This window comes from Nomascus leucogenys, chromosome 13, assembly GCF_006542625.1.
Source record: "Nomascus leucogenys isolate Asia chromosome 13, Asia_NLE_v1, whole genome shotgun sequence".
NCBI lineage: Eukaryota > Metazoa > Chordata > Mammalia > Primates > Hylobatidae > Nomascus > Nomascus leucogenys.
In genome coordinates this window covers 47,419,460-47,446,096 of record NC_044393.1, presented here as the reverse complement: position 1 = coordinate 47,446,096, position 26,637 = coordinate 47,419,460, and the positions used below count along the sequence as shown (strand labels likewise).

Sequence of the window (26,637 nt, the reverse complement as noted above, 5' to 3'; positions counted from 1 at the left end):
CAGAGATTGCAGTGAGCCGAGATGGTACCACTGCACTCCAGCAGCCTGGGCGACAGAGTGAGACTCTGTCAAAAAAAAAAAAAAAAAAAAAAGAAAGAAAGAAAAAAGAAGAATAAAAGGTGAAAAAAATACATCTATTACAAATGCAGATATCTCATCCATGGAGGGTGAACTAATATGCTTGTCCATTCTTTATTCTATTTCATCAGCTCCTGATCCTTTGCAGATAACAGGACCCCAAAGGGAAGGGAATATTTTCATGAGGGAAAAATGCAACCAGAAATAGTCCTAGCTAGAACCACTACCAGACAAGTATGTCCAGCCTACATGGAATTTTATAGACAAGGGACAATTCTATTCACAAAGGTTGGGAGACAGAGTCATGGGACAAGAAAAGTGGAGGCTGGACAAGCTGGGAGACAAGCTGGCTTCTTCATGGATCCTTGCAGTTTGCCTTGGCTGCAGGCATGGTGATCTTAGCACACATCCATGAAACCTTACTTAGAATTGCTGGGGCCGGAAGTTCTAGGGAATTCAAAAATTTTTTTTAAAAAATGGGCAATGTAATGCCTCTTTTGTATATTACAGAACATTCCTAGTGGAGCCTGGCTCAGCACCCTGTAAACCCATTAATATTCCTGTGGTGGAGTGTATAAATATTCACACTAACTGGGATAATAGACTATAAATAGCCTCATGTCAGTTCAGGCCAGCATTTGCTGCCAAGTAAGTCTCCCCGCCCTGTGCCCCCAAAAAGAATTTCTGGATTTCAGAGCCATTTGGATATGAAAATGGTAGCTTAGGGATTGTGGACCTGTATGAATTTTATACTATCTAGAGACTGTAAATGAACAGAGATAAAACATAGGAAGGAACCAGAAGGATGAGGTCAGTGAATTTAACGCTGATCTTATAAATAAGAAATGGAGGTGACAGGCCCAATGTTGCTCTGCTGGTCATTGGTGGAGCTAAGGTCAGGCAAGGATCTCCTACCCTCAGCCCAGCTCCTCCAGCAGGAGTTAACAGGAACCTCCAGACCCAGGGTCCATGAAGCTGAGCCACCCCCTCCTTCCTAGTTCCCTGAAAAGGTGAGCCCTAACTTTGGGAATGCCTCCTTATGGGTAGTACACCGTGTGTGGTGTGCCCTGCCGTGTGCTGGTTCTGTTTTCTCTGGGAGAGGTATCTGCAGAAGACATCGTCCTGAGGGTTCATGCACTTAGCTCAAGGCCTTGCATACAGATGGCACTCAGTGAATGTCTGAGGAACTGTTGAATGTATTTGGTTATTCATCACCTGTAGACCCATCAAGATAAGGATGTATAATCAAAGGGCCATATGTAAGACAGCCAACAAGGAGCAGAGAAAGAAAAGATCTTGCTCCCCATTGCAGAATCGGAGCTAACGGCAAGGAAGGCAAATATTACTTTATTTTTGAACAACGAGCATTAATGGTCATTAGAAACTGATTTCTTTCAGTCCTGATGCCTAAGCCATGGGTCTGACCCCGCCCCAGCCCTCTAGGTGGAACGGGGAGGCCTTTGTGCCCAGCACAGTGCTCAGTACACAAAAGGTGCGCCACAAACACTTGTTGGATGAGTGAGTGAGTGAATGAGTATCGGGGTCATCAGTTAGAACTCTGTTATAAAAGGCACAATTCTAACTTAAACTGAAGTAAGCAAAAATGCCTATTTTGTTTATTTTTGCCCGACATAATTGAAAATTCCAAGGGTAGGCGCCTTCAGGCATGTCTAAATCCAGGCCTGCAAATGATTATTGGGGAATCTGTCTCTTCCCTTCTCTCAGAGCTGCTTTCCTCCACCCTGGCTTCTTTCTCAGGTGAGCTCTCCACAAGTGTGGTGACCATGACCACAGCAGGCTCAGGTCCCACCCGCCGAGCAGCCCTCACAGAAAGTGACTCATGTGGCCCAAGAAGGTGAGGGGTGGTCACTTGCCCGCCCCAGGATACTGTGGTGAGCGTGTTACACCCTGGAAAGTAGCTCCTGAGTGGACTGTACAAAATGGAGCCCTGTGGAAGCTCTTGAGGCCATGAGCTTCCATCCAAAATGGAGGCATTTCTCCCTCCAGTGTATGAGTACAGCCTGACAGGGTCTCCTCAGACCCTAAACAGCCTAGGTGGGAGAGGGCTCCTCAGAGTCTGACCTTTAGTGTTATAGGAAGGTTACCCCCCTTCTTTTCTTTTCTTTTTTGAGACAGGGTCTCCCCCAGGCTGGAGTGCAGTGGTACGATCACGGCTCACTGCAGCCTCGACCTCTCCAGGCCCAAGCAATTCTCCCACCTCAGCCGCCCAAGTAGCTGGGACCACAGGTGTGTGCCACCATTCCTGGCTAATTTTTGTAAAGACAAGGTTGTGGCATGTTGCCCAGGCTCACCCGTCTTTCCTTTCTTTTTTTTTTGTAAAGAAAGAGACAGGTCAGGTGCAGTGGCTCACACCTGTAATCCCAGCACTTTGGGAGGCCGAGGAGGGTGGACCACTCGAGCTCAGGAGGTCAAGGTCAGCCTGGGCAACATGGTGAAACCCTGTCTCTACCAAAAATTAGCCAGGTGGTGTGGCACGCATCTGTGGTCCCAGCTATTCAAGAGGCTGAGGCGGGAGAATCTCTTGAGCCCAGGAGGCAGAGGTTGCAGTGAGCCAAGATTGCGACACTGCACTTCAGCTTGAGTGACAGAGCAAGACCCCATCTCAAAAAAAAAAAAAAAAAAGAAAGAAAAAAGAAGAAGAAAAGAGAGACGGGTTCTCACTCGGTTGCCCAGGCTGGTCTTGAACTCCTGGCCTCAAGTGATCATCCTCCTGCCTTGGCCTCCCAAATTGTTGGGATTACAGGAGTGAGTGACAGCACCAGGCCAGCCACCCTCATTTTCATTCTTTCTCTACGAAACACTGGTCATTTGAAGGGAGAAACTGCAGCTCTGGGGAGTGTGGGTAGAGGTACAGAGAGCCAGGAAGCAGCATTGACAGTATTCCCTCAGATTCTGAGGGGTGAGCATCCGGGCTCCCTCGGGCTTGACTCCATCAGTGCGGAGGTCCCATCATCCTCTCACTGTAGGCCGAAGGCACAGCAGGCCTCCAAGGAACAACCCTGGCGTCATTCTCACCCTCATGCTCTCCCCGCTGCTTGGTGCTACAAGACTGGAATGTTCTCAGGGCATAGGGGTGGATGCTCTGTTTTCCTATAAATCTGCTTGGTTTGGGAGATACTTATATTCTCCATATCTGTGAGGTGTTAACTATGTAATAAAGTAGCTTTTAACGAAGGATGTCAGTGCTTTGAATATACGAATCTACATTTTAAAATAAAAGTAGAAACAGAAAATGAAGGCACTGAGCAAAAGAAGCAAATTTAACTACAAAGTGAAAGAGCTATTCATCTAGGCTAGTTTCCCTATACGGTCATTAGGGTTAGCTCAGAGCTTCCTAGTAGGCCAAGTAAAAAAGGAAACAAGATCTTTACAAATTCTTTTTCTCGTAAAGGTAGAAATATACCAATTTTGAAAGGCATACTTTTTTCTTGGCATTAAGTTCCAAAAGAAATATATCATGTGGGCTAATTGATAAAACAAAATGTGAGCAGCAACAGTCTCAACCACATTCCCACAGATGCAGATTCCCCTGCCCAACCCCTGTAATATACCTTGTGACTACCCTCTATAATAGGTGAGGGAAAAACACTAATTTTAAGTATTAACATCCCACTTCCCTGGGGTAGGCAATATCACATGTGTCTAAATATAAAGCAAACATGGAAAATAAGATAATCTCAGTTTCTCAGCAAGAAAATTCCAAAAATGCTTTTTGGCCACTTGAATATATAAACTTTTAGGGATATAGATAAAATAGTCTTACGGGTACCATTTGATTTCATAATTTAATTACATACAATTGAAATCACATATTACATAAAATAATATTTATAAATATTCATGTAGCAATCTGTTAATGGCAAAATAATACATGAAAATATCGCACTTTTCCCATTGACCTTTTGCAAAAACAATGGTATTCTAATGGGAGTCACTTTTTGTGTTGTAGAGGTTTTTGTTTGTTTGTTTTTGTTTTTATTTTTTCGAGGTGGAGTCTTGCTCTGTTGCCCAGGCTGAAGTGCAATGGTGAGATCTCAGCTCACTGCAACCTCTGCCTCCCAGGTTCAAGCAGTTCTCCTGCCTCAGCCTCCCGAGTAGCTGGGATTACAGACGCCCTCCACCACGCCTGGCTAATTTTTGTATTTTTAGTAGAGGCATGGCTGCTGACCTAAGGTGATCCACCCGCCTCAGCCTCCCGAAGTGCTGGGATTACAGGCATGAGCTACCGTGCCCGGCCTGCATTGTAGAATTTTTAGAGAATAACAACTTCACTTCCAGCCAATGGTGGAAGAGATGTCCCTTTTTGAATCCATGTATAGTGTCCCCACCGGAAATTGTATCCCAAGCCCCAAATAGCCATTTGTATGGCATTGGAGCAGTTCCCCATCCCCATTTATCTGATAGAGGGGGCATATTTGTGATCACCTCCTTATGAAGACCTGTCATACAGCTTTTAAAAATAACCTTAAAGGATGTCAAACATTTGCAACTGGGAGGTCATTCCTTTGGGAAGTGAGATTAAATTCTACTGATTCCTTTATTCCTTATTTAAAAAGGTGACGCTCTAAGCATCTAAAACCAGAATTGTTTGTGGTCATTCCCTGCATTGTGTCCTCCCCAAACAGGACTTTGTGGTTCAAAATACAGTAGGGTCATTGACAGAACACCCTGTAATACAAGGACTTTTACAGGGCAGGATTATGTTGAGGCATCTGCTTAGTTCTGTTGTATGATGGCCAAGTGCTTAAGCTGTCCATAATGGACCCAATGCTGCAGCTCGCCCGGGGTTACAAGAGGGATGCCTTAGAAGAAGAGCGCTCCCCTGGAAGATGGAGAGCTGGTGTGCTTTGCCAGGTGCATGGATGTTGTTGTTGTTCTGTTTTGTTTTGTTTTTTGAGATGGAGTTTCACTCTTGTCACCCAGGCTGGAGTGCAATGGCTTGATCTCAGCTCACTGCAACCTCCGCCTCCCGGGTTCAAGTGAGTCTCCCATCTCAGCCTTCTGAGTAGCTGGAATTACAGGTGCCCACCCCCACGCCCAGCTAATTTTTTTTTTTTTTTTTTTTGTATTTTTAGTAGAGACAGGGTTTCACCATGTTGGCCAGGCTGATCTTGAACTCCTGACCTCAGGTGATCTGCCTGCTTCAGCCTCCCAAAGTGCTGGGATTATAGGTGTGAACCACCACACCTGGGCCAGGTGCATCGTCTTGAGAAGGTCACTTATATTCTTGGGCCTTGGTTTTCTTATGGGAGAAATGAGGGGTTTAGGCTAGATTAGAGAAGGATTTCGGGCAGCCCAAGAAGGGCATGGGGATGGCATCATGTACTGGGGGGCTCTAGTGTCCTCTTCTCATTCCCAAGCCAACAGAGAGTAATTCTGCTTTGATCTATTTTATATAAAGGAATTCCAGGTAAAATTTCCTTTAAGTAAAGATCCTTTTTTTAATTAAAAAAAAAAAAAGAGGAGCAGCTTGTTATTGAGGTCTGTCTGCTCTGAAGTTCTCTGACTTCAAAGCCATTGGGGTCATAGTTGTCTTCCTATTGATGGCTAATGAGGACATGGTACGCCTGGTGATTTGGGGGTAGACGCTGCCTGGGAGCTGCGAGCGTGCGCCATATGGCAGCACAGACGCTGCAGATCCCACCACAACGGTCCATTTAGCTGGAACCCCATCATCCCAGCAAATCTGCTTGGAATTTTATCAGATAGAAGCAAAGGACAAGACGTGATTCTCCAATTTTGCAACATACTTGAGTCACTTGGTGAGTTTTTAAAACTTCTATGTCCAGGGCATACCCTATGCTAACGAAATCAAACTCTGGAGGTGGGATCCAAGCATCGGTAATTTGTAACTCGCCCCATGTGAGGCCTAATGTGCTGTCAAGTTTAAGAATAAGTGCCACTGGTACAGCCGCTTGGAAAACAGTATGGCGATTCCTCAAAAAATTAAAAATAGAATTACCATATGATCCAGCAATTTCACTTCTGGGTATATACCCAAAAGAATTGAATACACGTTCTCAAAGAGATATTTGTGTACCCATGTTCATAGCAGTATTATTCACAATAGCCATAAGGTGGGAGCAACCCAAACGTCTATCAATAGATGAAGAATAAACAGAATGTGTTGTGTACATACAATAGAATATAGTTCAGCCTTAAAGAGGCAGGACATTCTGAGACATGCTGCAGCAGGGATAAACCTTGAGAACATTATGCTAAGTGAAATAAGCCAGACACAAAAAGACAGATATTATATAATTCCACTTAAAATTTTTTTTCTTTTTAGATTCTCTGCAAGGCAAGTTCTACACAGTTCCACTTATATGTAACTTCCACTTACATGAGGTATCTAGAGAAGTCATTTTAATAGAAACAGAAAGTAGAATAGTGGTTGCCAGGGGTTGCAGGGAAAGATGGAGACTTGCTGTTCAATGGGTATGGAGTTTCAATTTTGCAAGTTGAAAAGAGTTCTGGAGATAGGTTGCACAACAATGGGAATGCACTTAACATTACTGAACCATGCACTTAAAAATGATTGTAATGGGACATTTTATGTTAGGTATATTTTACCACAATTAATGCGATAACATAAAAAGAGTAAGTGGCATCATGAATGTCTTGCTGGTAGAAGTGAGGTCTGTGGGCCAGCAGCGTCACATCTGCTTGGAGCTGGTCACACATGCAGTATCTGAGGCCCGTCCCGGACCTGCTGAGTCAGCACCTGCATTTTTTAACAAAAAACCCCCAGGTGGTTCGTGCACTCACTCAACTTTGAGAAGTGCTAGTTGTATGAACCAAACATTAGACCAGGGTTTAGAAGGTCAGAAGATGTAGCAGACATTGTTGTTTGCCTACCCAGCATTCATTTCCTCTCTTCCTCCCTTCTTTCCTTCTTACAGAAACTGACATTCTCTGAGTAGCCTCATGTTTCAGAGGGGGCTCATCTCATCCACACCCCCATAGCCCCATAGCGGTCCCACTCCCCTGGCCAGTGGCTGCTTTACAGGTTGGCATGTTGCCTGGTTCTGGCCAATGAAACTAAAGGAAGTTCCACTGGAGAGTTTCTGCGGGAGGTTGCCTCCCTTAAGGACACCCAAGAAGAAAAGGCCTCTCCTTCGTTTGGAAGTTTTTTTTCTTTTTCTTTTCTTTCCTTTTCTTTTTTTTTTTTTTTTTTTTTTTTTTTTTTTTTTTTTTTTTTTTGAGATGGAGTCTCACTCTGTTGCCCAGGCTGGAGTGCAGTGGTGGCAATCTTGGCTCACTGCACCCTCCACCTCCCAGGTTCAAGCAATTCTCCTGCCTCAGCCTCCCGAGTAGTTGGGATTACAGGTGCACGCCACTACACCTGGCTAATTTTTGTGTTTTTAGTAGAGACAAGGTTTCACCATGTTGGCCAGGCTGGTCTCCCACTCCTGACCTCAAGTGATCTGCCTGCCTCAGCCTCCCAAAGTGCTGCGATTACAGGTGTGAGCCACCACACCCGGCACCTTTGGAAGTTTGCATATTGGAATAGGACCCGAGCAAATTCTGGACCCTTGTTCACACAGAGTCATTGACTGATAAGATCCTGGGTCCACCTCATCAAAGGATTTCTTGTTATATGAGATTAGAAATGTATTTATTGTTTCAGACCACATGAGGCAGGATTTTTCATTACTTATAGCCCAGGGTTTCTTAACCTCGATGCTATCGACAGCGAGGGCCAGATAATTCTTTGCTGTGGGGCAGTCGTGTGCATGGCAGGATGCTTAGCAGCGTCTCTGGCCTCTGCCCACTAGAGCCAATGGTCCTTCCCCCTCTCCCAGGTGTGACAACTTGAGTGTCTCTGGACATTACCAGTGTTCCCTGGGGAGGGGGGCCAATGGCCCCCAGTTGAGCACCACTGTTGCAGCCGAAGGTGTTGTAAAGAATGTGAAGACCTTTTGATTCTGACCTCCAACGTTGCTGGAGAGCCCCAGGAGGGCAAAAATCACTGCCTATGTCCCCGCCCCAGGGGTGTTGCAAGGATCAAAGTGAGCTCAGGTGTGTGAGAAAAGCAAACACACACAAGGTGTTACTAACCATTACCCGTCTTTGATGCTGCTGATGCATTGATAGCAATGTTGTAGTTTCCATTTATTCTTAGATTTCATAGGCAGAGATGTTTAACTTAACAGATGGCCAGCATGGATAGTGAATGGAATTTTCCCTCAGCAAAGGCAGAGCGGCTCATGAGACTTTCAGGCTTTTCCTTGCTCAGAAATTCTGGATTCTCACCCAATTCATCAATCCCAATTCTCAATCCCAATTCATCATCCCATAAAGCTATGGGTGCTGAGGCGTTCTCCTGTTAACACCTGCATTAAACACCATCTTGTACTTACGAAACATATTTTCACAGATGAAGAGTGAGATTCCTATTTAGCTGCTAAAGAGAGGTCGATGCCCTCAGCTCACACATCTGTGGATATAAGAGCCACAGAGTCAGGGGACCCTGAACAACCTCTCATGTCTTTTGCTCCCCTTCCTAGAATCTGCTAACACATCAAGGCCACTTTTCTTAGGAGCCTCCTGACTTCCCAAATCAGTGCCTTTGGATTCATCTCTTCCAGGAGAGTTCAGTGTCTTCTGAAGTGTTACAAAACGTCCTTCGGGGCAAGAAGGCGGACACGCAGAGCTCAACTTTATAGAAAGGTCTGGAGGAGAATGGGGAGGATGGGGACAGGAGAGGGGATGGGGCTGTGAAAGGGAGGCGTTGGATGCACCTGATCATTTACGTCATCGAATGCTTACCATGTCCTCGGCAGAGGGGCTGGTGTGGAGTGGGGAGCAAAGGCCATTAGGAGGCAGCTGCAGCCCTTCGGGGCTTCATGATCTACTGGGGAATGTGTGGAGGACATTGGGTCATTCCTGTAACATAGTCCCATATTGTAAGGGGTAACCATCCCCAGGAACAGGGTAACTATCTTGATTTTGGTCCCCCCAGCCCCACCCCTGCAGCCCATGGGCTTTGAGGGACACTGACTTCCTTGCTGAGTCCAGAGGTAGAACACACATATCAGGCCATAATTTTTGTTTTAGGGGTTGGCATATTACAGTTTGAACCAGAGAGGGCATTTGTTGGGGGCCTCTAGGAAAAGACAACTTTGTGTTTCTTTGGGGGAGAGGGCTGTGGCTTGCAAAAGCAATGCTGCAGCCCAGTTCTTCCACAAAGGAGTTAAGCTGAGGATTGAGCCCATTCACAAAGAAAGACTGAGTCGACAGAGCTGCCAGGAAATCAAGCTGAAGCCTTGCTCAACCTACGTCTGATCTACCTCTGGACTTTTCAGTAGCATGTGCTAATAACACCTCCTTATTGTGTAAACTGATTTACACTGAGTTTTCTGTTACTTTCGTCATAAACTGTCCAAACTGGCACAGAATTTTGTACCAGGAAGGGAATGCTACAATGAACAAACCTTAAATGTGGATTGGTTGAGAAGAGACATTCAGGCGGAGAGCAGCAAAGATGTCTCTATCAAACTTGGAAGATGGCGGCCGGGCGCAGCGGCTCATGCCTGTAATCCCAGCACTTTGGGAGACTGAGGTGGGTGGATCACTTGAGATCAGGAGTTCAGGACCAGCCTGGTCAACATGGTGAAACCTCATCTCTACTAAAAATACAAAAATTAGCTTGGCATGGTGGCGTACACCTGTAATCCCAGCTACTCGGGAGGCTGAGGCAGGAGAATCGCTTGAACCCAGGAGGCAGTGGTTGCAGTGAGCCGAGATCATGCCATTGCACTCCAGCCTGGGCAACAAGAGCGAAACTTCATCACAAAAACAAAACAAAACAAAACAAAACAAAACAAAACAAAACAAAAAACTGGAAGATGGCAACCCTCATTTAACAAAACGGCCAGTTTTGCTGGGATGCAGACCTAATGCTTATGGAGCCCATGATATTTCGAGATCTTCCAGGAAATATTCAGGATGTTGGCTACCTCTGGCAGTCTTCATTAAGGTCCTAGGAGACCCAACTCCTGGGAGATGGTGGTTCATTAAAAAGTGGAGAGGGATGAAAATAGTTCTGCTAAGAGAGAGTCTTTTTGCCTGGGGCCTGCAATCTAAAGTTGCAGGAAATTGATGAGCAAGTCCTGCTGTTTGGGAGAGCTGATTTATCTGGCTAAAGTTGGAGCACAGGCAACAAATGAGGTGACTTAAGCAAAAGCCACCTTCTCTTCCTTCTTTTGAGGTGGAGTTGGTGAGGCCGACGAGTGCTGGAGCAGCCCTTTCACTACCGTGAGGGAAGCCAAGCAAGAATAAAGCCAACACAAAGAGGGAAAGCTGGACAATCCCCAAGGAATGGCGCTGTGACCCATTCCCACCTGCAAGCTTTGGATTTCTATAATGTGTTCTTTATGATTTGAGCCAGTTTGAAGGGTTTCTAGAGAGTTTACACTATTATACAGTGTGATGAACACTGAAATAAAAGTATGACTAAAGTGTTGGGTGGTTAAGAGAGAAGGTGGGTTAATTAGCTAAGAGAAGTAAGTTGTTGCTTTAGGCATTTAGAATGGGGTGAGTTGGAAAGAACCCACTGCAGTTCTTAATATTAAGCACACTCTTTTCGTGGAAATTTATTCGACTCATCTGTGGTCGTGGAAATTTATTCGACTCATCTGTGGCCATCATTAGGCTTCTCTTGGTCCATCCAGGTAGGAATGGATGTGTGAAGGCCTTAGTGGAGGCCAGTGCACCTGCATTTAGCAGACCCCAGGAAATGCTGGATGATGGAAGGAATTCTGCCATCTGTTGCCCCAGTCCCTTCGTGGGCTGAGGGAGTTCCCCAGTGTCCATGCACACTGGGAGCAGTCAGATATCTGCTAATCCTCCTCTCTCCCCACTGCTGTCACAGGAGATGGACCACATGTCTCCCAGGCTGAGAGCCTTCCTCTCCGAACCCATTGGAGAAAAGGATGTCTGCTGGGTGGATGGCGTCAGCCATGAGCTCGCGATCAATTTGGCCACCAAAGGTATCAACAAGGTAATTCATTTTTTCTTACTTCTCTGACTTCTCTTCCCTACCTTTCTTCCCCCAGTCCTGCCAGATGGCAGTTCCTGCCACGTGTCCCTGTGAAGGGCCATCAGAGAGCAAAGCTGCCACTTGGCGGGGTGCCACATGCTTTTGTGCTATTGACCCCACGTGCTCAGGCAGCCTCAAGGGCCTGCAGATGATGGGCACATACACGTGGAATGGCTTCAGTTCAGAGCAGCTGGGCTGGGCATGATTTACTTGGTGTTCAAACACTCAGGGGTCAACAGAAGTAGCTCAGCCGCCGGGGTCTGAGAGGAGCTGTCAGGATGGATGATTTAGGTGCACTCCACGCCCCCATGAAGGGACCCATGGCATCTCGCTTGCCACTGCCAGGGCACCAGCCTGGCAATGGCAGGTGAAGAAACAGGAGCCTGGGGTCTACACCAGAGCGAGTTTTTCTATGATGTCACTCTCAGCCCAAGAATGACCTCAAGGATATCCAGTGGAATTGGAATATTCTTTTCTATGTCATTGTTTGTTTTTATGGGGCTTTTAAAAAGCTGCTTAGGGCCTCAGGAGAGGATGAGATAGTCCCAAAGACAATGCAAAGAGAGTGAGCACAGACAAGGCAGACTGTGAGCTCACAGAACATGGCACGCCCAGTCAGGAGAGGCACCAGCTAGAGCTGCTGCTGTTCATTCTCCTCAGTGCCCCAAGTCAGTCTACCAGGCGAGACAGTGTTACAGAAACACCCAAAGAGGCTGGGAACTGCTGCACACATGGCTGATGACTAGTTTGGCTTGCATCTACATCTGAACCATGAGAGCCGTGGTTTTCTGATTACCCCATTGCTCTGCACTAGCCGGTAAATATTCAGAATAACACCCCAATCTGTGAGCCAGTTTAATGTCTGGTAGATGTATCGTCAGAAACAGAAGCGCCCCATTGGGTAGATTGGATTCTTTCCTCCCAGATGAAGGAGGGAGAACCATTCTCTAGGGAACAAATTTTAAATGAAAAAATTTTTGTACTTTTATTATTTATTTATTTATTTGAGACAGGGTCTCACTCTGTTGCTCAGGCTGGAGTGCAGTGGTGCCATCTCGGCTCACTGCAACCTCTGCCTCCCAGGCTCAAGCGATCCTCTCACCTCAGCCTCCCGTGTAGCTGGGACTACAGGTGTATGCCACCACGCCTGGTTAATTTTTCATATTTTTTGTAGAGACAGGGTTTTGGCATGTTGCTCAGGATGGTCTCAAACTCCTGGACTCAAGTGATCCACGTACCTCAGCCTCCCAAAGTGCTGGGATTATAGGTGCAAGCCATCACACCTGACAAAAAATTCCTTTTTTAAAAAAAGAAATCATTCTTCCTTTTACTTTCCTATTGTGATGTAACATACCTAGGAGAATATGTGTTGATATAAAGGGTACAGATCAATGAATTTTTACACACATATGTACACCTACGTACCCACTACCCAGATCCAGCAATCAGATGTCTCCAAAATTCCAAATGGTTCTCTTGTGCCTCTTCTTGGCCAAGACTATCCCCTACCCTTAGAGGTAACCACTCTCCTGATGTCGAACACCATTGATTAAATGTGTCCATAATTGTGGGGTTTTGTGGTTGTTGTTCAGCTATACTCATTATTTTAAAAATGTTTTTATTAAGGTAGAATTGACATACATACAGTAAATTTCACCCTTTTTAGTACGTAGTTCTATGAGTTTTGACACATGCATGCAGTGATGCAGCCGCTACCATAGTCAAGCCACAGAGCAATCCCATTACTCAAAATATTTCCTTGTGCTCTTCATATTCGCCAGCCTCAGTCCCTGGCAACCACTGATTTATTTTCTGTCTCTGTAGTGTTGCCTTTTCCAGTTTAAGTCTGTGTGTTTGAACAGCTTAACTGTGTTTTAAATGAGGATTATAGGTGGGTGGGTTTTAGAACAAAAAATGAATGAATAATGGAAAAATGTCAGGCATCTGAAAACTTGCCTGTTGAGTCAGGGCTGCGGGGACGGTTTGTCTGTGTGCAGCCAGGTCCCTGGAGATGTGCTCCTCTTGTGTCCATGACCTCCTGGCCAGTGCAGTGAGCACTTTCCTAGAGCTGCTAATTTTAGGCACTGGCACTGGGGCTGTCACCTGTATCCTTTGCTTTGAGCCGCCCACACTTGTGATTGAGATGAGGGTCATTCTCTCCACTTTACCAATGAGGAGACAAGGGCTCCGAGGAGTAGTGCCTTGTCCGCTCCCAGGTGAGGACTGGAGCAGCCGTGGATTGTACTGTCACAAATTGCACAAGAAGATCTATGGCCAGGCGGTTATGCCCGGCAGGGAGGAGGCTTAGGCTAAATTTGGCGGTGAGACCCTGTATCAGGGTCTGGAGTCTAGTTGGGCCTGTAGTGAGACCCAGGAGGAGACCCAGATGCGGCCTCTCCAAGATGGGCAAGTGCTTCAGGGTGACGACCCATCTGAAGTCAGGGTCAGCAATGACAGCATCCCGGGCGGGCAGATCCTGGCAGGACAGGGTTCTCAGATTTAGCCAATAAAGATGCCGACTCTTGGTGGTTTTTATTTTGTTTTGTTTTTGGTTTTGTTTTTGTTTTAAGACAGTCTCATCATACTGCCCAGACTGGGGTGCAGTGACATGATCTCAGCTCACTGCAACCTCCTCATCCTGAGCGCAGCCTCCACCTCAGCCTCCCGAGTAGCTAGGACTAGAGGCATGCACCACTATGCCCAGCTAATCTTTTGTGGTTTTTTTGTAGAGACACGGTTTTGCCATGTTGTCCAGGCTGGTCTCAGCTCCTGGGCTCAAGTGATCCTCCCAAAGTGCTGGGATTACAGGCATGAGCCACCACGCCAGCCTCTTGTATTTTCATACCTTGCCTGCAGGATACCTAATCCTGGCACAGGGAGGGACATCTTTCTGGACCTCATGCGACCTCCTGTCTTTGCTGGCTTCTGCCAAGGTGCAGCCATCACCCTCCCCTGCTCCCTGTCCCACCCCAGGCTGGGGCTCAGCTTCAGTTTCTTTGCTGTGCACAAAGCCACGTTGGGTTCCACCCTTGCTTGTGATAGCGTTCCTGGCCTCGTCCCATGGGCTCTGCTCTCTCAGCCCTTTCTGCACCCTCTCTGTGCACCTGCTGGAATGCAGGCCTGTGGGCCACCCTCACACTTACCTCCCTGGGCTCCGCACTCAGCTATCGGCTCTCTCTATAGAGACCCCAGGATGCTGGATGCCCTGGGGGAGATGAGACACCAGCACCCCCCACTCCACCCTGCCGGTTTATCTGGATGTTCTATTACCTCTCTGGGAGTCCCCTTCTCAAACTCTTACCAGCCCCTACATCGAGTACCTTCTCCTCCATTCCTCCTCTCACACAGGTCTTTCAGCTTTTTTTAATGGAAGATGTGGGGTGCTGGGAGGGGATTGTTCTTATTGCCTGTCCCCATTTTCCCCAGAGCTTTGGCTTTTGGTGTGAACTGGTCTCCGGCTCCTGGTTTAAGTCAGGACTTTCAAAACTATTGATTCTGCCATGGATCTGCCTAAGTCTCTGCGGGAGCTTAAAAGCCATATGTGATAGCCGTCTTCTGGGTGTTTTTTATCTGCCCTTCCCAGGAGCAATCAGCGTCAGCTATGGCCTGAGGATCTAGATCCAGACAGCGGCCGCAGGTACCTGTGCCCTTGTCCGAACTGAGACGTACTAGAAATATAAAACACACCCTGCAGTGTTAAAGACTTCGCCCAAAAAAGGAACGTAAAATAGCTCATCCGTAATTATTTTATTGATTACATGTTGAAATGATAATATTTTGGAACTATGAGATAAAATATATTATTAGAATGAATTTCACCTGTTTCCTTCCCCCTTTTTTACTGTGGCTACTAGGAAAATCAAAATCACATATGTGGCTAGCTCACTTATTTCTGCTGGACAGCACTGGTCTAGATGTAAGGGCGAAAGAGCTGTAAGGGAGAAAGGAACTGTGGAAACAGAAAATTCGTGGTGCACATGCCAGTGAGGCTCTCTGTGCTTCGCTCTGGCTCTGTCTTGTCTTCTCTGACCCCCGCCCCATCCCTGACCCCTATACTACAGCCAGACTGTCCGCCAACTACCCTCCTGCCAACCTGGAGCCTCTCTTGAAACGAGTTTTGATCCCCCTTCAAGACCCTACTCACAGCCCACCTCCCCTGGGAAGCCTTCTTTCTGCCACCCCACCCAACAGGCTCCTTTTTCTGAGCAGTTTGGGTTTTTGGTGGGAGCCCCGTGTTGTGATATCTGACAAAAGGTCGACTCTAGCTGGACATGGTGGCTCACGCCTGTAATCCCAGCACTTTGGAGGCCAAGTCCGGCAGATCACTTGAGGTTAGGAGTTCGAGACCAGCCTGGCCAAGGTGGTGAAACCCCATCTCCACTAAAACTACAGAAATTAACTGGGTGTGGTGGTACATGCCTGTAGTCCCAGCTACTTGGGAGGCTGAGGTGGGAGGATCACTTGAACCCGGGACGCAGAGGTTGCAGTGAGCCAAGATTGCACCACTGAACTCCAGTCTGGGTGACAGAGGGAGACTCCGTCTCAAAAAAAAAAAAAAAAAAGGTTGACTCTAGTTTTTCTGCACGTGCCCCAAGAGTCCACACTCACAATGTTAGACGCACGGCTTGCCTGTGCTTTTCTCCCTAAGTTGCTTGGAGGCAGGGGATAGGTCTGTGTTCTTTGTTCTCTTCTCCCTGTGAAAACCCCGCCTAGTGGTAGGTGAATTTCCAGACATTCCCTGAATGCAGAACTGTGGGGGCAGGGCCCTGTGGGGTGGGTGTGCTTGAGTTCTCCCACAGTGCAAAAGTAAGTTTAGCATTGCAGAGAATCTGGTTCGGTTCAATGCCCTTTGCAGATGCCATAAAGCCATATCCTTGAGCCTAAATATTCCTCCTAAGAGCTGCCTGGAGGATAGGACTGGAGGAAATAGAAGCAACACTTGGCATTTGCTTCATGTCAAGCACCTCTAAGTGCATTACGTATATTTATCTCATTTAATTGTAAAAAACAGTCCTACAAAGTACACTATTTCATTTCCATTTTCCTGATTGGAAAGTGGAGGCGCATAGAGACCACGTGTGAATTGCTCAAGATCACGTGGGGTGACAGAGATGAAATTTGAATCTGGGCGGATAGGCTGCAGGGTCTGGAAACTAAGCCATTGTGCCGTCTGCCCCTAAAACTGAAGCTGTGAGGAAGGTGCTTCTCGCGTGGCTGCTCTTACCTCCTTACCGGCGAGGCTCGCTCTGCTCTCCCTCGCCCTCACCTCCTTACCGCGAGGTTCTGCTCCCTCCTTACAGGCGCGGCTCTGCTCTCTCTCGCATGTCTGCCTGCAGCCAACCATAGCCCTACCTCTAGACTCTCCATGCTCGGGGTTTCCCATCTCCTCCCTCCGTTACTTCGTGGCCATTGGTGGACAGGAGCGAGACTGAGTTCAGGACCAGAAGGCCCCAGTGTGGCCAGGCCCTGCCTCCATCATGTCCCCAGGTCTCCACAGCGAAGCCTCTGAAAGCTCCAACTCGTCTCTGTCCACTCTGCTGGGTGGGCGGTGAGACGCTGCGCTCCACTGCCTGATGCCCGAGCCCCACAAGGGGCCAGTCACCTAAGTTTGGGGTTTTTCTGCCTAGGGTTGCCAGATCACAATTTACGTTTCAGATAAGCAAATAATTTTCTTAGTGTAAAATTAAAAGACAGGGAGGAGGAAGAAGGGGTAAACATTCCCTGAAGTGAGGATTCACACCAAACACACAGAGTTTAAGCCGGGCGTGGTAGCTCTTGCCTGTAATCCCAGCACTTTGGGAGGATCACTTGAGGTTAGGAGTTCGAGACCAGCCTGGCCAAGGTGGTGAAACCCCATCTCCACTAAAACTACAGAAATTAACTGGGTGTGGTGGTACCTGCCTGTAGTCCCAGCTACTTGGGAGGCTGAGGCGGGAGAATCACTTGAACCCGGAAGGTGGAGGTTGCAGTGAGCCGCAATTGTGCCACTGCACTCCAGCCTGGGCTATAGAGTAAGACTCCATCTCAAAAAAGAAGAAGAAGAAAAAAAAAAAACCCACAAGTTTAAATCTGAAATGACATGAAGACTTAGGCAACTGGCGAGAGAGAATCAGAGAAAGTCGTGTCACTGCACCACGGAGTCTTGTGGTGTTTGAAGTCCGTTCAGCACAGGTGCTCAGGACCTGCGGACTTGGGCAGAGAGCACTGTAAGCAGCCAGAGAATAAGAGAGGGCCGAGACAGCTTATCTCTGCTTTACAAGGCCTGGCATTATGGTGAGGACTGAGCATTTTAATGAGGGTGGATCTCAGCCAGCCATTTAATTTTTGGAGCCCACTGTAAAAGGAAAATGCGAGACCTCTAGTTCAAATTTATTAGGGGGTGTGATGGCACGAGCTTGTAGTTCCAGCTACTCAGGAGGCTGAGGTGGGAGGATCATTTGAGCCCAGGAATTTATGGTTGCAAAGAGCTACTGCCTGCTACTGAACTCTAGCCTGGGTGACGGAATGAGATCCCGTCTCTTAGAAAAAAATTAAAAAGTAGGCCGGGCGCGGTGGCTCATGCCTGTAATCCCAGCACTTTGGGAGGCTGAGGCGGGCAGATCACGAGGTCAGGGGATCGAGACCATCCTGGCTAACATGGTGAAACCCTGTCTCTACAAAAAATTATCCAAGTGTAGTGGCACGCACCCGTAGTCCCAGCTACTTGGGAGGCTGAGGCAGGAGAATCGCCTGAACCTGGGAGGCAGAGGTTGCAGTGAGCCAAGACCGTGCCACTGCACTCCAGCCTGGGCGACAGAGGGAGATGTCGTCAAAAAAAAAAGAAAAAAAGAAAAAGTAATAAAAAAAAAAAAGATATTTAGTAAGAATTTCCAGATGACAAGAGCCGAATGTTAAACCAGCTCAGGGTGCTCTTAGCACCAGGCACTGTGTGAAAACACGGCTCAGATGCAAGGGAACCCAACCCTGGCATAGGCTCAAACTGCCGCTGTTTAGCAAGAAGTGGGCACCGCAAACTGGAGGGTGATTCCTCCCCTGCTTGGGGGCCGGCCCCTGGAGGAACCTCACTGTTTGCACTTGGAGTTGAGGGGCATTCTGCCCTTGAGCCCCCATCCTTTTGTTTGTTTGTTTGTTTCGAGACAGAGTCACACTCTTGCCCAGGCTGGAGTGCAGTGGCACAATCTCGGCTCGCTGCAACCTCCACCTCCTGAGTTCTCCTGCCTCAGCCTCCCAGGTAGCTGGGATTACAGGCGCCTGCCACCATACCAGGCTAATTTTTGTATTTTTAGTAGAGACGGGGTTTCACTATGTTGGCCAGGCTGGTCTCGAACTCCTGACCTCAGGTGATCTGCCCGCTCAGCCTCCCAAAGTGCTGGGATTACAGGCGTGAGCCACCACACCTGGCCGAGCCCCGCTCTTACTGCTGCAGGAAGGAATGTAATTCCCTGGCTTGGCCATGGCCATGGCCACAGCCACAGCCACTGTCCAGGGTGGTAGGAGGACAGGGACATCTGCTCAGGGTTTCTGTGTTTCTGTGTCACCCCTCCCACCCCAGTAGCTGAATTCTGGGGAGCTCTGGCCCAAGGAGGGAAAGGGGCAGCATCTTTTCTCCTTGATTAGGGGGCTTTCTGGAGCCGGGGGAGAAACCAAGCAGGCATCTGGCAGGGCCGTGATGGGATCCCACGACTTCAGCTTCCCTGGGGAGCAGGGTGAAGTGCTCAGAGATGAAGGGAGAAGGGAAGCCAACTTTCCCTCCTGGAAGATGCCACAGGGAGACAGGAGGGAAAACTGAGGAGGGAGTGTCAGGTTGCCACTTGGCTCCAGAGGCTGCAAGATGGGGCTTCCTGTAGCATTCCTGGAAAGTTTGCCCAGGGTCCACATGTTCCCAGGCATCCTGGCTGCTGAGCCTGTGGGTATGTGGAGGCTTTCACTAACAGGCCAGCTGATGCCGGCAATGCCACTTCTAAAACAGGCAGGGGATGTATTAGCCTCCAGGCCAGACTGCAGACAGTTGGGACGTGCAGGAATAGTGCAGAGGAAAACAGGAGACTTAGTACCTCCACCTGGGGAACGGGAGGGGTGAGTACATGTGAGGATCAGGTGGATTAAAACGTGTCAGGTGTCTAGCAGCACGTGGCCGACAGAAGTGCTAAAAAGTGCTACTTAGCATTAATCATTATTATTAAGTATTATCATGAACATTTCTCTTTATGGAGAAAGCTTTGTGTAAGCCACTTACTATTAATTATTGTTAATTATTATTAATGTTCTCTCTCCTTGGACACAGCTCTGTGTCTCTTGTTTCTGTTACCTTCACCTTGGCACCTCCCACACCTACGTCTACTGGCTCAATTAACACTTAATAAATGTTATTTTTCAAAAACATTAATTTAAATACATCTCAGTAAAATCCACCATTCAAAATGGGAAGATACTGATAAAGTAAGATGAGATCACACCAAGCAACTAAATTGCTTTTTTAAAAAAAGATTAAAGTAGCAGTTCAGAATCACCACAAAATCCTGGCTTTTTTCTCTTGTCAACAACTGGACCATAACTAAAAATAAAACCCCCAAAATTCAATGCTTGGGTATATTTTATGACTGGGATTCAGCTTTTATTTGATTTCTCTTCTTAAAAAGTATGCTGTCTTTGGTTAAGATGAAGTTTGCTTTATTTTACATAACTAAAAGTAAACAGACACCATCAGGTTTTCCTGGAAAGGGCCCAGAACTTGAGGCATGGGTGGATGCTGGTTCTTATTGGTTCCAGGCTGGAGAGCCCCCAAAACCAGCCCTGAGAGATGGGCGTTTAATGTGACCTGAGATCTCCAGCCTCCACCATTTAGTGGCTTGGCTAGTTTCTGGCTATGTGGCCTTGGGAATTCCCTTCCTCGATGTAGTCCTTGTGCCTTGTCAATAAGGGTGTAATAAAACTATAAACGATGAATTAAAAGCCTCGAGGCAAGTATTAATAGCTAGAAAGCTTGAGAATGCCATAGAAATATAAATCATGGTGCACTGAGTGCTTATCTTCCATGTATTTTTTATCCACAGAAACTGAGGAAGGGGAATGTGGACAAGGTTTAGCATGTTTTAAACCTTCTATGCTCCTCCTACAGGACTACAGCTCCCAGTACGAGAGAGGAATTTACATTTTTTGAATACCTTCCCACTTAATTCACTTAATTTAATTTGCAGAGCACACCATGTGCCTTAGGAAGGTGCAGAAACTGAGATCCAGGTTCTGTGGGTTCTTACTTCAGGTTACATGAGTTGCCTGAGATCACACGGGTGGTTTGCAAAAACAAATAAATGCTAAGATGCCATTTATCTGTCAGCCCCATGTGCAGTGGTTCTCAGCCCAGGGAGATTTTGCCCCCAAGGGGACATTTGGCTACGTTTGGAGATGGTTATGATTGTCACTGCTTGGGTCGGGGAGGGAGGGTGCCACTGGCATGGGTAGAGATCAGGGGTGCTGCTGAACATCCTGCAATGTGCAGGACAGCCCCCCATAACATTTCAAGCATTGTCCAAAATATCAATAGTGCCGAGGTTTAGAAACCCCGTGCTATGGGCACAGTGGCTCACGCCTGTAATCCCAGCACTTTGGGAGGCCAAGGCAGGTGGATCACCCAAGGTCAGGAGTTCGAGACCAGCCTGGACAACATGGCAAAACCCCATCTCTACTAAAAATATGAAAATTAGCCAGGCATGGTGGCAGGCACCTGTAATCCCAGCTACTTGGGAAGCTGAGGCAGGAGAATCGCTTGAGGTGGAGGTTGCAGTGAGCCGAGATCTCGCCATTGCACTCCAGCCTGGGCGACAGAGCAAGATTCTGTCTCAAAAAAAAAATCAATAAAAGAAAGAAAAGAAAAGAGAAGAAAAGAAAAATCCCGTGCTACAACAATTGCAGAAGTATTGGGGCGGGAATGTCTCTTACTCTGTCTAGGCTATGTGTGTGTTTCCAAGAGAAATGCTTCACTGGAAGTCTGAAGCGAGCTTCAGGAGTGTGCTAGGCCCCGGCTACTCAAACTGTTGTCCCTGGATCAGCAGCAGCCGGGAGCATGTTAGAAATGCAGGCCTCTCCCTGGACTTAGACTTTCAGAACCTGCATTTTAACAAGCTCCCACATGATTCATGTGCTTGTTAAAGTTTGAAGAGGGCAGGGTCTGATTCATTCCAGGGTGGATGGCCCTCAAACCAGCCCTGAGAGATGGGCTTTTAACTTGGCCTTAGCTCTCACCAGGGCTAAGACCCATGTCAGGTCTTCAAGGACTGACAGGCTCCCTTGAATCGGCTCTGCTCCCCCTCCTTTGATTGTCACGTGAGCCCTGGTGGTTGGGGAGGAAGAGCGCATCTGAGCTGGCTTATGATAACCTTTCCCACTTTCCTCCCTGTCTCATCCCCTCCCCAGGCCTACATCCTGCTGGGACAGTTCCTTCTGATGCACAAGAATGAAGCCGAGTTTCAGAGGTGGCTCATTTGCTGTTTTGGTGCCACTGAGTGTGAGGCCCAGCAGAGTTCTCACTGCCTGAAGGAGTGGTGTGCCTGCTTCCTGTAGACACAAACCTCATCGCTGCTCCCCACCCCCTGGGGAAAATGACACCCTCTCCACCTATGCCCAGGCTCCGAGTCCTCATGTGTGTTTTTAATTTTAACGATACACGCCCATTATAAACAGCAGTTCAAGAACATAAAACAGGAAAAACACAAGAGAAATGACTCCCAAACCCACCACCCAGAAACCATAGTCACTCCCCTTAGATGAATACCATGTCAGATATCTCTCAGCAAACAATTTATATGAAAGAATGGATAATTTTATTTAAAAACAGGAATTGAATTTTAAGTCAGTGTATTAGTGATCTATTGCTGCATAACAAATAGTCCCAACATGTAGCAGCTTCTCAAAACAAAAAATGATGCTATCTCACAGGGTTTCTGAGGGTCAGGAACCTGAGAGTTGTTTAGCCAGCTGGTTCTGTCTCAGGGTCTCTCATGAGATTACTCACTGTTGGCCCAGCAGCAGTCATCTGAAGGCTGGACCAGGGCTGGAGGACCCACCTCCAAGATGGCTGCCTCGCATGGCTGCTGGCAAGACACCTTGGTTCCTCACCACATGGGCCTTCCCATCGGGCTCCTCGTGGCATGGCATCTGGCTTCCCCCAAAGCTGGTGACCCGAGAGAGAGCGAGCAAGCAGGAAGCCACGGTGCCTTTTATGACCTCATCTCTGACACATGCAATATCACTTCTGCCTTACTCTATTTGTTAGAAGCAAGTCACTAAGTTCTCAAGGGAGGATAATGAAACATTCTTGAAACGATATGCATACACATTTTAAAAATCACAGTCAGTTTCTTGAGGCCTGATTTACATATAGTAAAACTTACCCTTTTCAGGTGTGCATTCTATAAATTTTGACAAATTCACCAGCATAATCAAGATGTAAGACACTTTCATTACCCCAGGGAGTTCCCTCATGCATCTCTGTAGTCATCACTTCTGCCTTCCCAACCCCTGGCAACCATGAATCTGTTTTCCATCCTTATAGCTTAGATTTTTCCAGAAAGTCATATAAATGGAATTGTATAATATGTAGCCTTTTCAGGTGGGCTTCTTTCACTTAGCATAATTCATCTGAGATTAGTCTATTATACAGGCTTTTTAAACTCAAAAAAAGGTTTATTAGATGCTATTGGTGCCCAGCCCACATCCTGTCGGTATTTGCTGTTCTAGTAGAGCCCAGTGACTTCTCCTAGCAAACACTTGAATGTCTTCTGCCTGAGGGTCTCTCTGGCTATAAGAGTGGGATCAGCCCACACACAGGGCAGAGGGGAAGTGGCAAGCAGTTAATGCCTAGTAGGGCCCACAGTGATGGGTGAACAGTGATGGATAAATGTCCTAGCTTACCCTGCAGATAGGACAAACTCTGAGACAGTCTGTTTGAGCTCCCTAGTGGTATTCAGCCCTAGTTTCCCACAGTGGTCACCTGCTCTTGAACAGCTCATACTTCTCCCCTTCCTTGTCTTGTTTCCCCACTCCACTACCAGTGTTTCCTGGGATCATCCCCCTACTCCTACTCCCTAGAAAATACTCCAATTTTAGATTCAGGTTCTGCTTCTGGGAGAACCCAACCTAAGACAAAAGTGTTGGAATTTAGTTTTATTTTAATGAAAGAAAAAATTGAAATGTAAAGAATTGCTGAAATTTGATGAATTTTTTCTTCATCTCTGGATATAGTCATAAATTATTAATTCAATTTCCTCTGAATTTCAGAATAATATGGAGGAAAAGAGTAAGAGGTTAATATCATTAGGTTTATTTTAAACTCAGGTTTTCAGTGAAAGATGGTGTGATGGCTAATACTGAGTGTCAACTTGATTGGATTGAAGGGTGCAAAGTATTGATCCTGTGTGTGTTTGTGAGGGCATTGCCAAAGGAAATTACATTTGAGTCAGTGGGCTGGGAAAGGCAGACCCACCCTTAATTTGGGTGGGCACCATCTAATCAGCTGCCAGCGCGGCTAGAATATAAAGCAGGCAGAAAAACTTGAAAAGGCTAGACTGGCTTAGGCTCCCAGCCTACATCTTTCTCCCATGCTGGCTTCCTGCCCTCGAACATCGGATTCCAAGTTCTTCAGTTTTGGGACTCAGACTGATTCTCCTTGCTCCTCAGCTTGCAGACAGTTTATTGTGGGACCTTGTGATGATGTGAGTTAATACTTAATAAACTCCCCTTTCTGTCCCTCTAGAGAACCCTGACTAATACAGATGGTATGAATTCCTGCTATAAAACTAAAAAGAAATTGATATTCATGATTCTTCTCTACTTCCCTCCCACTTTTATTGGCTTTATTATTTTAATTTGTCAAGGTTTATAGCATTTACATTCTTCCCACAATTGGTTAGTCCTAGTTGTGTATCTAAGAGCTTATCACTAATCCTTGTTAGTATCATTATTTTAAAGATCATATCTTTGTCATTCCTGAATTATTTATTTTGAAAATGTCTTTATTGGTTGACTTGCATCAGTGTATCTATCTGTCAGAATAGGCCAGGTTCTGCTTCTATAACAAACATCCTTCCCACATCTCAGTGATTTATCCAACACAGATTGACTTCTCTGTCTTGCTACGTGTCCAGTACATGTCATCAGGGAGCTATGTCTCTTGTAGTCACTCTGAGGTGTTTTGGTTAATGGAGACACCCTCTCAACACACACTTCCATGATTACCACGATGGTGGGAAGGAGCCATGCTGAATTACATACTGTCTGTAAAAGCCTCTTTCTCAAAGTAATACATTCTATTTGCACTCACGTTTCATTGGTCAAAGGAAATCATATGGCCACACCTAACTCCAAATGGGCAAGGTCCCTTCTGAATGCAGAAGTGGGAACATTTAGTGGCAGCACTAATCAAGACCACTGTCATCAATTAAGTTTATAACTTTTTTACTTGCTAATGCTTTCTTGAAAAAACAGAAACCAACCAAAGTTTATTATTTTTCCCCTGAAAGCCTTGCAGGTATTACGTTTAAGGTGATGAATATTTCCTAAATTTGTAAAGTGATTGGAATATTTCTGCTGGAGTCTGTTAGCTCTTTCTAGCTCTGCTTTTCTTGCTCTCTCCAAGGAGAAACCAAACAATCAAGAATTCCAGGAGAGCCAGTGGGTTGGCCCAAAGATTTAAATAGCTTCATCTTCTGAGAGCTCCAGGGCTCAATAGCCAGAAGCTTTCCTTTCCTCCTTCTTGCATGGCCCACCCTTGGACTAATTCTTCACTGAAACAGTCATGGTATTTAGAGGTAACTAATTTTCTAAGACAGGAGCTGGATGGCTCTAGGGAAAGGAAAGAGAGAGGTACCTTCATCTCTCAGTCTGTTTCCACATGCCTCCAACATTGTTGAAATTCATCCTTCTAGCTGGGTTGATGTCCAGGATCATGTAGGAGGGCCAGGGAGCTGAGAAACCTGGAAGACATGGGGCCCCCAAGACTGAAAAGCCTTTATAAGAGGGACCCTATCACAGATATTGAAGACAAGAGTAGCTGTTCCCTATTTAGTGTAAAAATCTTCCCAAAGGCACTAGGAACTTTCCCCATCAGTCATTCATTCCCTGGTGTTGATTTTTGTCATCCTTGTAGATAAAATTATTGGTCTAAATTCTTCCCTTCTCCCTGCATTCCCCATGTTTGTCATGTGACTTTGCAGTTCCTCCCACTAGAGGCAGAGTGTAATTCCCAGCTCCTTGACTTAGACTTGGCCATAGGACTTGCTTTGGCCAATGGTATGTGGCCGAAGTGAAAGTGTGCTAGTTCTGAGCCACATCACTCATTTCTACTTGCTCTCTTGTGCCTCCAAGAGGAGAGCTACTCCCTTGTATAACTGCTGCCCCTTCAGCCTGGGCTTCAGAATGAAACCGGGTGAAACTGACCTGAGCCAACCTGCTGCCGGGACCCAAGGCCAGCCAGCCCTGCAGCTTGATGCAAAGCCGCCCAACTGAGCCCAGCCTACATCAGCCAACCCCCAGCCAACTCATAGGTTTGTGAAGGAGAACAAAGGTTTGCTATTTAAAGCCACTGATGTTTGGGACAGTTGGTTATGCAACAATATCTAACTGATACATTCTTTGTAGTCTAAAATGTCCTTACCCTGCCAAAGTGTGCCACAATGAAGGCCAACCCACCTTTAGATGGAGAAGCAGCCTAGGGAGAAGCAGCCTAGGGTGGGGTGAAAAACTTTGCTGCTGGAGCCAGCCAGGCATGGGTGTGAATTCCAATTCTGCCAGTCCCTACCTTATCCCGGGTGAGCTACTTCAACCTTGCTGAGCCTCTGTCTTCTCACCTGTAAAATGAGTCAAGAAGGTAACAACCCTGCCTTGCAGGGTAGATCAATGAAAATGCACATGTAGGCTGGGCACAGTGGCTCACACCTATAATCCCAGCACTTTGGGAGGCCGAGGCGGGTGAATCACTTGAGGCCAGGAGTTCGAGACCAGCCTGGCCAATGTGGCAAAACCCTGTCTCTACTAAAAATACAAAAATTAGCCGAGTGTGGTGGCACGTGCCTGTAATCCCAGCTACTCAGGAGGCTGAGGCAGGAGAATCGCTTGAACCCAGGAGATGGAGGTTGCAGGGAGCCGAAATCATGCCACTGCATTCCAGCCTGGGTGACAAAGCAAGACTCTGTCTCAAAAAAAAAAAAAGAAGGAAAGAAAGAAAGAAAGAGAGAGAGAGAAAGAAAGAGAGAGAAAGAAAGAAAGAGAAAGAAAGAAAAACAAAGAAAGAAAGAGAAAGAAAGAAAAAGAAAGAAAGAAAGAAGAAAGAAAAGAAAGAAAGAAAGAAAGAAAGAAAGAAAGAAAGAAAGAAAGAAGAAAGAAGAAAGAAAGAAAGAGAGAAAGAAAAAGAAAGCACATGTAAAGGATGAGGTGAATAGGAACATGATGAATGATGGCTGTTTTCTTAGAGCTCTCCTTCCAGTCCTTGCCTCTTGCAC

General features: G+C 46.7%; 1 protein-coding gene across 2 annotated transcripts in view; it reads left to right on the top strand.

The window, feature by feature from the left end:
* The window catches only part of BANF2 (barrier to autointegration factor 2), a 36,239-nt gene extending 14,478 nt beyond the window's left edge, over positions 1–21,761 (top strand). The window contains exons 2-4 of one of the 2 annotated variants that reach the window (XM_003268211.1): positions 8,610–8,772; positions 10,976–11,104; positions 21,557–21,761. In XM_003268211.1, coding sequence (XP_003268259.1) covers positions 10,979–11,104; positions 21,557–21,703 — 273 coding nt within the window. In that variant the 5' untranslated portion in view covers positions 8,610–8,772; positions 10,976–10,978 and the 3' untranslated portion in view covers positions 21,704–21,761. The remainder of the gene's footprint in view (positions 1–8,609; positions 8,773–10,975; positions 11,105–21,556) is intronic. The other variant, XM_003268210.1, reaches the window with a different exon arrangement.
* The last annotated feature ends 4,876 nt before the right edge of the window (positions 21,762–26,637 follow it).